Raw genomic sequence first — 13,884 nt, 5'->3', positions numbered from 1 at the left:
TGGCAGGTAACCTGTAAATTGTCTGCCCTGCAGGTGAAAGAGAAGATCATCGATCAGGTGTACAGGAATCTGCCGTACTCGCAGAGACCGAAGGTGGAGAGTGTTGCCCTCGGTAAGAACTAACAATTATGTTGATATTTATACAAAGAAATCATTTTGCTGTCACAGACCGGGAGTGTGTTGCCTCCTGCAGGTCTGTGGTGGGACTGCAGGGTAACGCTGAGATTTGGTGACAAAAAAACCCAGTGGCAGTTCTGGGGGGTGGCCAGTGCCCCCTTTACATTAAGCCTCAACCCCCCTCTGCACCCTCCCTAACTGTGGCAAATGTTTTCATACATTTTTTACCCCACCTTTATCCCCAAAGAAGGGATATTATTCATGTGCAGTGATAAATCAAATGTAGGTAACACTAAATAAGTATTTGTGCGTTTATTGTTTTATGTCATTGTTTCAGGTTCAATGCTAAGGTTTTTTTTGGGCAAGTAAAAAAAAATCTACTTGCCCAAGTAAATTTTTACTGGCCCCTATAAAAAAAAACGTCGGAAAAAAGTTTGAAAAAAACCCCCCCAAAAAAAAAACTCAAAAACGTCAACATTTTTTGGGAAAAAAAAGTCAAATGATGAAAGCATCAAAAGTGTGAAAAAATGCACTGTCCCTGTTCAAATAAATAAATTACAAATTACAAAACCTATGGAGGGTTGGGTTATGTAACACTTGTGCTTTTATTTGGTGCCCCTAAAAATGGCATGTGGCCCCTTCTTTGAAATGGTCTAGGACCGCCACTGAAACAAACTATTTTCTTCTCCGATTGAATCATATTTATAGATTGCACTTAAGTTAAGGATAACATTAGATATAATAATGTTGTTACATACTTATACAGACTGTGAGTGTAAAACAGTGATTCAGCTTAGTTACCCTTAATTAGAGTAAGAGAGAGGAAATACTTTATTAAACCCCAAAGGGAAATTACGCAGTTACAGTAGCCAAATCACAAAATAACATTATAGTGTAATGTTGATTTTTCATACTGTATAGCGTTAATTTACTCAGTTAATCTCACTGAGATCAAGATTTATTCTGCCAGAGAGAGAAAGAGAAACAATCCCAGCCAAAACAAAACGCAGGACTAATACATACGAAGACAACATTTAAATATGAGAAGCACATATTAATATTAAGTCGGCTTTCTCCTCCGTCCACAGAGTGGCGTCCTGGCTCCACGGGTCAGATCTTGTCAGACCTGGACCTCACGTCCCAGAGAGAGGGACGCTGGAAGAGACTCAACACCCTGGCTCATTACAACGTGAGTTTAATGTCCGGAGGCTGTCGTGCACAATACTTAGTATTCTACTTTATAATAATAAACTTTATTTCTATAGCACTTTTCTGAACAAGGTTATAAAGTGCTTTCCAGAAGAAGAAAAAAACAGCAGATAAAAACCAAGAACAACATAAAACAACAATCTTTAAGATTTTGTTGAAGAATGAACCAGAATCCCACCTGATCACTGTGAGAGATTAGTTTTTCCATACAGGAAGTGTCTTGAAGCTATCATTGGAAACAAAGGCTTCTCCACCAAGTATTAAATACATTTCAGGTTCAAGTTTAATACTTCTTTCCTGTGTCATTCACCTTTATTGCACATAATTTAGTAGTTTTATTGAGTTAATACTAACTAGTGCAGTGCCCGTTGAAAATGTGCCTGTATATACATACATACATATACACACACACACACACACACACATATATATATATATATATATGTGTGTGTGTGTGTGTGTGTGTATATATATATATATATGTGTGTGTGTGTGTGTATATGTATATATATGTGTGTGTGTGTGTATATGTATATATGTGTGTATATATATGTGTGTGTGTGTATATGTGTGTGTGTGTATATATGTATGTATATATATATATATATATGTGTGTGTGTGTGTATATATGTGTATATATATATATATATGTGTGTGTGTGTATATATGTATGTATATATGTGTGTATATATATATATATGTGTGTGTGTATATATGTATGTGTGTGTATATATATATATATATATATATATATATATATATATATATATAGATATATATATATAGATATATATATATAGATGGAGAGAAGCCAGGATTGGGGTGATTTGATGTCGTCTGTTAATACCAGTGAGAAGTCTAGCTGCTGCGTCCTGAAACCCCAAAATAAAACAGTGCGAGTTGCTGTTTGTTTTGGTAAAAGGACAGGCAACCGTTGGTGCAGGATTTACAGGGTCGTGCATGTTGGTGGAAGCAATCTTTATGTTTGGTTTGTTCAGTGTTTGTAGATATCTTCAGGTTTGTCCTAAGCTTCAGGTAATGCAGCGAGTCCGATTAGAGTTCACGATCCTGCTTCAGACTCTGCATGTTTGTAATCAGCTTTGCTTCTGTGCCGAGACCAGACTGTTGTTTTTTTTATTCTGTGTCGAGACCAGGCACAGAGAAATGTCGAGCCACAAGAGACGCCTTCTCATGCAGCACGAAAACCAGCAGAAACTAAAAACACTCCGACAGCTTCCCCGCTGACATTTAAAGGAAATTATTTATGGATAAAGCTTCTGTGAGATGAAGTGCAACTTTATAACTGTGTGTGCATTGTTCAGTTTCAGTGAATCAGGATTTATTCATATTTCTCCCAACGATTTCTTGTCTTCCAGGTTCGAGATAACGCCACGTTGGTTCTGTCCAGAGTTTTGCACACACAGTCTTTCCACCAGCATCAAGACAGCTACGAAGAGAGTACGCGCACGCGCACACACACACACACACACACACACACACACACACACACACACACACACGGCAGACTTTTGGGCAGAGGTAGATGTAACTCTGCTATACTAAAATACAGTTTTCATATTCCTACACTTAAGTTTTTCCATTTTTAGAGGTGAATGAAATGGACATGAAATAAATAAAAATAACAAGAATCATTATTATTATGATTTATTATAATATGATAAATATTGCTGTAAAATTCTTGTACGTGCCAATGTTCATATCAAATTATTAAGAAAATCTCAAAACTTCACCTAGATCCAGATTGGAGAAGCAGGCAGGAGTACCGACACGCTGTAGACGGGGGCAGCAGCTAAACCTATTTTAGACACCTAAAAACATAGTAACTATATCAGTTTAAGTGGACGCTTTCCTTTGCTGTCAGACAGCCCTTTACGACGGGGAACTGAAGCTGTTATCTCTGCTCTCGTCAAAGCCACCAGACTCCTTTGACAAAAACATATTACCTCGCAGAACACAGGAGTTGCTGCTCTACCGCTGCCTCCATCAGTTAGTTTGTTATTTTGTGATTTTGGTGAATCCGAACTAACCTTTTAAAACAACAAAGTAACACAATAACTATATACTATAATAGCTATCTAATAACTTTATGGGCCCTATCTTGCCCCCGGCGCAGCACAAAGCCCGACACAAGTGTCTCTGCTAGTTTAAGACCGACACAGTTGTCAGTTTCCCGTCCAGCGCCCACGTCGTTTAAATAGCAAATGCACCTGCGCCCATCTGTGCGCCCATGGGCGTGCTAGTCTTACAGGGAGGTGTGTTCAGGTGTTTCATTCTGGGTGTATTGTTATCTTGAGGCAGCGGGAAGTGATCGCGCCATTGACCAACAAAAACCTGGTCTAAAGTCAATAACGCAGCATTTCATTGTTATTTTAACAGAGCATTAGTAAAATGCGCCTAGGCTCGTGCACAGCGCGCGCACACTATGCTTTTTACACACACACACACACACACAGGGACGCACAGCAGCACACAAACATGAAAAAGATTACACATAAAAATATTACGGTGCAAATCCTCTATCATAATAACAATGCGCCGAGGTCCAAATGCGCCTGGCTTTTAAAGGGAATGGGAGATGATCTCTGATTGGTTTATTGCATGTTACGCCCAAAACACACCTCTGATTAATGAAGACACTAAGTACAACCCTTTTGAAAAATGCGCCCGGCGCACAGAAAAATAGGGTCCTAAATGAATAGAAAACCGTCTGCTTGCTTACTAGAATAACATTCACTCACAGCTGCTCTCCCTCCCTCCCTCGCAGCAATGTGTCTCCCTCCCTCCCTCGTGCTGTCCTGTCTGAATAAAGACGTTAACTTTAACGGTTAGATCTGTCCGTCTCCTGAACAGAAAACGCCCTGCTGGAGGACGACAACACCTTCCACCTGGTGAGGCCGGCGGATGAAATCGATGAAGGGAAGTCAAAGAGAGGCAGCATGAAGGACAAGTCCATGACCAAAGCCATCACTGAGATCTACCTGACCCGGCTGCTGTCTGTCAAGGTGTGTGGGACTGAACATAATAAACACTGTACTGTACTTTACTCAAACACTGTACTTACTGTCAGGACACTTTATGGGTACTTTACTTGAGTGTTTTGAGCTAAGTTATAGTTCTACTCCACTACATTTCAGAGGCAAATGTACTTTTTATTCATTTAAATACATTTATGATGCTAGTTAGTTTATATAAAGATAACAGGGTTTCCACAGGGTCTAAAAAAGTCTAAAATTTCAAAATCACAATTTTAGGTGCTCTATGAGAGTGTGTGTCATGGTGGTAGTGCAAATAAGTCCAATAGTGCAAGGATAAAGTCTAGAGAATTAAATATGGACAATATAAGAGAATGTTGACAATTTAAAATGTAAAATAAAAGGAAAAATACACACATGTATACACGCAAACATACGTGTGTGTGTGTGTGTGTGTGTGTGTTACAGGGCACTTTGCAGCAGTTTGTGGACGATTTCTTCCGCAGCGTTTTGTGCGCGAGCACCGCCGTCCCTCCTGCCGTCAAATACTTCTTTGACTTCCTGGACGAACAGGCGCTGAGACACGACAACGTGGACGAGGAGACGCTGCACATCTGGAAGACTAACAGGTACACAACACACACACACACACTAAATATACCTAACATGTACTGTATGTATACACTGTGTGTGTGTATTATGTGACCAGGGTCGTAGTAGTACAGGTGATGTAAAGTCTCCCACAACTTGAATATACAGTATAGTGAAAAGATTAATTAAATGTCAACTTTGGTACATTTTTTCTGGTCAATAGACAGAGGGCAGGATTCATTCTTGCACTGTGCAACCTTAATGATGTGGGTTACTGTGAGAAAACTAGAATACAGACCACAAGAAAGCATCTCTGAGCGAAACGTGTGATCAGTGGGAGACTCCTTTGATGTCACTCACGCAGCCTCACACAGATCCTACTGTCAGATCACACTGTCAGTAAACGGGTTGGTATCTGACGTTTTAAACTGATGCGTGCGTGTTTATGTTGATGGTTGGCCCACAGGGAAATAAAACTGTCTGCTTAAGACTTCTAGGAAACAAACACACAGTGGTTATAGTTTTAAATGTAGGAGACGACCACTTTATTCCAGTTAATTTACTTATCCCTAGAAAGGCAACAATAGTGTGTGTGAGTGTGAGTGAGTGAGTGAGTGTGTGTGAGTGAGTGAGATGAATGATTCCTCTGGTGTAACAAAGGAAAAAAAACTAAAATGCTACTCGATCTCATCAGCTTAACTAGAGTGTAATTACGTCCCGGTCGACAACATAAAAGCCCGATCTAATTGGTCGTCTTTTATCGGGACCGATAGATGATGTGGAAGAAGAAGAAAGGAAATAGAAACGGAAAGATTGCTTTTTATTCCCTAAACTTCTCTGATTGGATTGGCTGGTCTATTTGTGTGGTCTGAATGGGCCGCATTCCGGTCGAAAACTTGTTTTGTTTTGTTTTTGTTCGGCCCATAGAGATAAGAGAGATCACATGATTGGCCAACTTGTGTGTATTTCATATGAACACTGGCCATTCACATCCTTAGTCTTTCACTGACCGGCCCACATAGAGGAGAGAGATCACATGATTGGCCCACTGGTTTATCTCTCATCTGAACACTGGCCAATCACATCCCACTATGGCCCACTTCCATCCTACCATAGAGAAGGAGCACATTTAAGTCCCGCCCTCACCGGCGGCAAAAATAACTCCACAAAGTGCCGATAGCTAGCTAAAAACTTGAGATTATTTTAGCACCCTTATCTACAAGAGAGGACTTGTTAGCATTTGGCTAATAAAGGGTGCTGATTTTGGACCCTGCTTGTATGTTGAAGGGGAGTGCAGGGACGGTTGGTGTTCGCCGATTGTGGTGGGCTGGTCTGGGTCTCAAAAGTCCAGGGCTGATTTTTTTTTACCCCAGTCCAGCCCTGCCTTGAGCTCAGCCTGTCAATCACCAGGAACACATCCGAGTTGGAAAATGAAATATTCATCAGCTGTCGTGAATTATTGATTAGGGTTATGGTCTGTGGAGGAAGAGACGGCAGGAAGAGATGAAATGATGAAGGGAGGAGGGGAGGGAAACAGTGTAAGTAGTTGGGATTAATGGTTTCCCTTCATTTAGGCAGACTAACACACCGTTTAATCTGTTACTTACACTTTTGGTTTAGCAAATGGGCAAAGAGTAAAGTTTTTTTGGATTGTTTTGTCTTTTAATAAGATAGTCATAGCTAGATAATAAGAGTTCTGGTATAAATGTGATATAATAAACATTCTTAATCGATAAGATCACAGGCATATACAAGCTTTTGCTTCAGCTTAATCCTTTCAGTCACTATTTACTGTTTGAGTTTACACTGTGATATGTACTGTTGGGCATCGTTGGGAGTTTAACAATTGTGATTCCAATCCCGATTCTTCCTTTCCATTTCGGTTCTTATCGATTCTCGAGAACGATTCTTTGAGGAGTGGAGTTGAAACAGGTCCCATTCTTATTTCACATTTTATTTGGGTTCAATGGTGATTAACAGTTTTATCAGGCTTTTTCAGCGTAAAATAAAGACGCACTTCGGAGCGCTGCTTACTGTGCTCCACGGCTGCAACACGACAAACGCCTTGAAGTACGGCGGTCGCTACGGAAACCAAAACTTGCCCGTGATAAATTTGGAACTGATGATCGGATTCAAAACCTTACGATTACAATAAAAAACAATTTCATTGGAATCGTAATTTTGAAACAATTCCAAGTTGGAACCGGTTCCCGATGATGCCCAGTCCTAGTGATATGTATATGATTATTGTTTTTATGATGACTGAATAAACTACCACTAGATTTGAATTGACTTTGACCGTGATAATGTCAAGTCAGTCAGTTTCTGAGAAATTTCAGCAAACTTTTAAAGCTTTTTTTATGGGTATTTATTTTTTTTACTAGGAACACATTGGTGTACATAATATAGCACAACAAATATGCCTCTTTTCTGATTCAAAGAAAGAATAAAATAAATAAATAATATACAGTATACGTAGAAAAGAATGGAATGACATACTTAAACATAATTGAAAATCCAGAGAAAAAATAAATGAGTCAAAGGAAAAAGAAAAATTCAAAAAAAAATCAAAAGAAAAAAGAACTATTTTAATTAATGTCTCCACTTGTATAACAAAATACAAGTGGAGACATTAATTAAAATAGTGAAAAAATAAATAAATAATAATAATACAGTTAGTATGAAAGAAAGACGAGCTGAAAATATGTACTTCTGGAGTCTTCATGTGTTTCTATGTGTTGTTATATCCACTTCCTGGTCATTTTACCGTCCTGACCCAGAGTCTCTGTCTTTGTCCCCAGCTTGCCTATGCGGTTTTGGGTAAACATCCTGAGGAACCCCGACTTCATCTTCGACGTGCACGTGACAGAGGTGGTGGACGCGTCGCTGCACGTCATCGCCCAGACCTTCATGGACGCCTGCACCAAGACGGAGCACAAACTCAGCCGAGTCAGTTCACACACACACACACACACACACACACACACACACACACACACACAGATCATACAAAGGGCTTAGGAGTCTGGGAACTTTTGAGTCTGAAGTCTCACTCGGACTGGATTGTTAGTTGTCCCTGCCATTAGAAGTCTTAGGTGCAGCACCTGAGTCATTTTTGGCAGCACCTAAGCTGAATGAATGGGAAATGGGGCAAAAAAGCTCCAAAAACGTTGAAAAAAAGCATCATAGTAACTAAAAGACTTTTCTCAGGTCTAATGATTGTAGTTGGACTTCTTTAGCAAGCTTTTTCTTTAAACTTTTTGATTATTTATTTATGTATTATTTCCCCTAGCTTTTTAGCTCTAGTTTTAGACACAGGTATGGTGATAATAATGGCCCAAAATTATGTTGAATTGCTTTTTTTTTTATTTTTTTTTTTTAGGAAAAATGTTTATGGGTCTTAGGAAAGACCAAGAAGTCTTGGATGATCCCGGGTAAAACCCTGTTTGTGTAGGGGAGGTGGGGTGATTTTAGCATCACCTGCACTGGTCAGGGATTTTAATTACAGTTTTCAAACCCGCTGGTCTTTTGTAATTCACATGGACTCATCCCTATGTTCCCCGTGTCCTATGTTCTTGATATGAACTAACATTGTAGGAGATCGGTAAGGGCTAGCTTTACAGTTCATGTTTGAGATGGATGTTTCAAATGCCAACGTGATATCATGACTTCGCGTAAACATACACGCCACTTTCTAAAGCCAAGTGGCGCGTGTTATCTGTACACATTAGGAGCTATCCGTGTGTATGTCTTCGCAGAAGAACGGGACGTTGCATTTGGAGCTCCGGTTGGGTTTAGGAAAAGAAGAACGGGGCGGTTGGATTTACGAAAACAATAACGGGATGAGGGACAACAACGGCACGGTTGGGTTTAGGAAAAGAACAACAGGGTTGGGTTTAGGAAAAGAAGAAAGCGACTGTTGAGTTTAGGAAACGTGACACGTGGGACCAGATCCCTGGTCTCCTGGGTGAAAGTCCTGTGTTTGACCCATCCACCACCCCGACCACCCTCCCTACGCGGATTTACGCCCTTTCATACTACTCGCTACAGCGTAAATTCACACGCAATCACAAAGTAATGTAAGTCAATGGAGGCCAAACGGCGTTGATAAACACGCTAAAAAGCGATTATGCGTCTTCATAACACGCCAAAATGGCATATGAATTGGCGTGTCATACATACGCCACTTCATGAGATCAGTCTGCAAATGCAGTTTAAATGGTGAAAATCCGTTCAACCACTGTGGCGATATATCAATGTCTAAAGAGAGAAGAAAAAAAAACTATTGTCTGCAAATTTGAGGGCGTAGGACAAAAACTCCTTCTCCTACGGCTATAAGCTATAGGTGGATGATTTCAACATTTGGCCGGGAAGAACATTGCTGAGAACATAAAACCCTTTAAAAGGTCTTGTTAATGTGTCGTATTATGAAGATGTTAGTATGAAGAACATAGGACACTGGGGACATAGATACGCTCCCATTTAAATCCTGTCCCTTGTATTTTAAAGTTATTTTTTTCACATGAATAGCTTTGTGAATTATGAAATTTGACTGTTGTGTGAAGATGGAGGAAGCTGATCTGATAGATGGAAACATGCTGACATCAACATATAGGCCTATTTGGGAACCAATATGATGAGAAGAATTTAAAGCAATCAGGAGAGCATAAAACCTCCTCAAATGGGCTGTCGTAATGTCAGCTGCAGGACTGTATTTTCCCCTATGTTTTAGTACATTGGTGCCATTTAAAGTATGCCGAATTAGCTATTAGCAGCTCCTGTTTGCAGTGTACCCATAGATGTACAGACAACTATCGCTGGTTTACTCTGATACTGAAGAAAAGGATTCTCAGGCAAGTTCTTAGGATGCTCACTGCCCTCCACTGGCTGCTGTCAGAAGTCTTTGTGGGACTCGCAGCAGACGAGGAGGCGGGCTGATGGAAACTGGCTGCAGCAAAAGGAGTTAATTACAGCACTTAATCGCAAAATAAACCCTGGACTGTTTGAACATCACAGACCGATGTTAATTAACAGCGCAGGAGCTTCCGGGAGAGGATTTTTCTCTGTCAAACATCTTCCCTTTACACAGAACAAAGTTTCAGGGTGATTCTGAGAAGCTTTGGTAATGATCTCTTATCCCGTTTGTTGTTGTTTTTTCTGCAGGAGTCTCCCAGCAACAAGCTGCTCTATGCAAAAGAGATTTCCACGTACAAGAAGATGGTGGACGAGTGAGTATGTTTCACTAAATAAACAGAATGAACAGATGTGTGCGTGTGTGTAGTATTCGGTACTAGTGGTGGGAATCACAGGGTACCTCACGGTAAGATACATGGCTCACGATCCCGATAATATCACTACACAGCAATTCTGCGATAATCAATATATTGCTAGACAATCCTATAATGATGCATCACGATATCGGTCTAACTATGAATACAAAATGCCCGTGAAAAGGTTAAGTGCCGGTTCTCCCTCTTTATTTACTGCTACTAAGTCCGAACTGTTATGAAACAGCACAATTCTGTAGCACACGTTTTTCAGTCTGTAAATTAAAATGACTATACACTAACTATAGACTTAAACGGGGCTGGGGCATCTGTTATTTTCCTCACACTGCTGTCTGCCATCCTGTTAAAAAAGCTTTTTTCCCTTCATTCATGTGTTAAGCGCCACCTCGAGGAGCCATGAAGTAGCGAGGCTGGGAGCAGGGAAATCTATGAGCACCTTCATTTATTCAATGAAATATTGATATTTGGCGCCAGCATGTTGATTCTCGTATCACATGAAAAAGGACAACGATATATTGCAGTGACAATATTTTGTCCCACCCCTATTCAGCAGAACAGCTGGGCTACACATGGGTCCACCAGTTGCAAAAAGTCCAACTTATAAGACTGAAAATGTATAAAACAACATCAAATAAATTGTTATTTTAGATACAAATGTCATTGCCATTTGATCACTTGATACAATATGATAAATGTGTGTTTGTGTGTGCTTTCTTCAGTTACTACAAGGGCATCAGACAGATGGTTCCAGTCAGTGACCAGGACATGAACACACACCTTGCTGAGGTTTCCAGGGTATGTTTTTATCTGTTTATTGAGTTTTTCCAGGAAAAGTATCATATACATAGCACCAGCAGCACCTTATTTAAACAAAGTGGCAATATAACAAAATGTCCAGATAAGCACAAGTATAAGCATAAGTACAAAGATAAACAAATTCAAAGGAGAAATAGTAAAGGAACAAGCACCAAACCAAACCATAAAGGAGTAGTTAAATTGGGCCGGTAAAGCGTCCTACTCCTTAAGTACACACATATAAACACACACACACACACACACATATATATATATATATATATATACATATTACACATGTTATTATGTATACATACAAAAATCCATATACAAACACAATCGTAAACTTGCATACACACACACACCACACATTGCGTAAATATAAATGCATACGCAAAACTAATGAGTGCTCTACTGTGCATGAGAGAAAAGGGCAGAAAACAGAAAAGAGAAAGATGGAGGGGCGCCTGGATAGCTCAACTGGTAGAGCGTGTGCCCCATGTACAAGGGCTCAGTCTTTGTCCCAGCGGCCACAGGTTCAACTCTGACCTGTGGCCTTTCATGTCATTCCCCCTCTCTCTCTCTCTCTCTCTCCCTTTAACATATTCAGCTGTCCTTTATAATAAAGGCCTAAAATGCCACAAAGAAATATTTAAAAAAGAGAGAAAGAAAGAAAAAACGGGAGCTGACATGGCAACAACAGTGATTCAGGAAAAAAGTAGGGCTACACTATGGATAAGGACTTGTCATGTCTAGTCTCATAAGGTGTGTAAATCTATTCACGAGTGCTGGGTTATCAACCATTTATCATGAAGCGGTTCAAAAGCTGTACTTAAATACAAAATTGAGGTACTTGTACTTTACTTGAGTAGATCCATTTTATGCCACTTATACTTCAACTCCACTACATTTCAGAGAAAAGTATGGTACTACATCTGCCTACAGATACCAGTTACTTTACATATAAAAACATCTGATTATCTTATAAAATGTGATCAACGTATAAATATTAAACTCCCAAACTGTGTATAAACTGAATCAAATCTGCTCCACCTTGACCAACTACAACAGCAAAATGGTACTTAAATATAATTACATCAATAATGCAATAGTTACTGGGGTCATTTCTTTGTCTTTATCATACAAAAGTGTCTTTTTATATTAAATGAAATGTTCTCAGCCGCATCCAAAACTCGATTTTTGGCTCAAAATAATATTACCAGCCTCTCTATATTTTTTCACTTTAATGTTTGAGCGTGTGCACAATCAGCATGATGTACTTTTTGTTGAGTTGTAATTAAGACCATAGAGAGGTCCACTGTGGATATACAGTATGGATATTATTGCTGCGCTGCACTGCTGCCAAGAGCATTCCTAGTTTATGTTTTTTGATTAAAGCCTCAAATTTAGCCAACATCAACAATAACTGACCCAGCGCAACCAGTAAATACTTTGAATCCTCAGATGAATTTGCTTTTTATGAGTTTTTTTATTAGTTTCCTTCAACATGAACATAAACCTGTCACATATTTTACAGTACGTTTATTTGCCAGACGCTTGTCCACAGCAACTTACAATAAGTGCATTTAACCTCCATATGAACAAGAGTAAGTAAGTACATTTTATCTATATATCACTTATTACAGACAGTCACAAAGTGCTTCACAGGCCAAAATAATAAATACATTAAAACAAATCAATAATCATAAAAAGCACAAATAATCACAGTAAAGCATAATAAAACACAGAAGCATAAGGTATATAGTAATACAGTCGAGAATGTGGCTAAACGAACGCCTGACTAAAAATATGCATCTTTATGTGCTTTTTAAAAAATGTTAAAGAGCTTGGTGTCATCAAAAATGAAATACCATACCTAAGTGTCGAAGCTCAAACTTTGTGGGGATTTATAGAGCTTTTCTTCATCAATATTACCAACATTTCCTTAAAATCTACTCAATGTTTTAATGGAGCTGGTGTCCACGTCAGAGGATTTAAACCGTTTTAATGTGTAATGTTTGTTTCCACTTTGTAGCAACACACAGACAAGCTGAACACCCAGTTGGCCTTACATCAGCTGTACCAGTACGCCAGCAAGTACTATGATGTGGTGAGAAATGTCTTTTTGTTCATTTCAAAACGTTATTGCGTACAGTTACATTTCTACTTCTGTTCGTGGTGCCAAACCTACTTTTGAAGCTTCTAACCGAATCTTTGTGGTTCAAAGTTTAATTTATCTCCTGCTTTATTTTACTATTTCATGTTTGCTGCAAAAGAGTCGTGTTAAGTTAGGGCTGAGGAAGACCCAGCATTTGCTGAGTTTTTTTTTTGTTGTGTTTTTCATTTAAAAGCTTTTTGAAGCTTTTGCTTTAGCTTAGCTTTGTTAGCTGCTATGCTTCAATCAAAACAAGTATGCTAGTACTGCGGGAGGAAGAGTGCAAGCAGAAACGGCAACAGTGAGAAGAGTTAGAAGAAGAGCTGCAGAGGTTCTACATAACGCTCCTTTGACTAGTCACACCCACGGATCAGCCGGCTGTTTTTAAACGCCATCGACTCAAGACGAGCCTAGTTAAGACACACCTTAAAGCAACACTAGAGAACTTTTCCCGCCTCGGTCCTCCTACAGGTTGGAAGCAGAATTGTCCATTACATTACAAAATGCAAGTTTGCCAGATCGGGTAGCGGATCTGTAGTTCGAATGAACTGAACAATGTAATGTAATGGACAATCCCGCTTCCAACCTGTAGGGGGACCGAAGCGGGAAAAGTTCTCTAGTGTTGCTTTAAAGCAGGTAGCCCTGTTGTTATGGAGACGCATTTCCCTGCCAAGCTGGGCTGACACGTTGAGTCAAACGGGCTGAATCTCCCTTTCCTTAAATTAAATCCACGGTT

The 13,884-nt window shown here is 39.6% G+C and overlaps 1 protein-coding gene across 5 annotated transcripts in view; it reads left to right on the top strand.

Moving 5' to 3' along the window:
- The window catches only part of LOC144512356 (plexin-B2-like), a 215,167-nt gene that overhangs the window by 197,495 nt on the left and 3,788 nt on the right, over positions 1-13,884 (top strand). For all 5 annotated transcript variants that reach the window (XM_078243056.1, XM_078243057.1, XM_078243052.1 and 2 more), the window contains 9 exons: positions 34-112; positions 1,206-1,306; positions 2,703-2,784; positions 4,198-4,349; positions 4,788-4,948; positions 7,712-7,859; positions 10,074-10,138; positions 10,918-10,993; positions 13,029-13,103. In XM_078243056.1, coding sequence (XP_078099182.1) covers positions 34-112; positions 1,206-1,306; positions 2,703-2,784; positions 4,198-4,349; positions 4,788-4,948; positions 7,712-7,859; positions 10,074-10,138; positions 10,918-10,993; positions 13,029-13,103 — 939 coding nt within the window. The remainder of the gene's footprint in view (positions 1-33; positions 113-1,205; positions 1,307-2,702; positions 2,785-4,197; positions 4,350-4,787; positions 4,949-7,711; positions 7,860-10,073; positions 10,139-10,917; positions 10,994-13,028; positions 13,104-13,884) is intronic.

Source organism: Sander vitreus, chromosome 23 (genome assembly GCF_031162955.1).
Source record: "Sander vitreus isolate 19-12246 chromosome 23, sanVit1, whole genome shotgun sequence".
Lineage (NCBI taxonomy): Eukaryota > Metazoa > Chordata > Actinopteri > Perciformes > Percidae > Sander > Sander vitreus.
The sequence above is the reverse complement of the archived record's forward strand: the minus strand, read 5'-3'. Positions and strand labels throughout refer to the sequence as shown.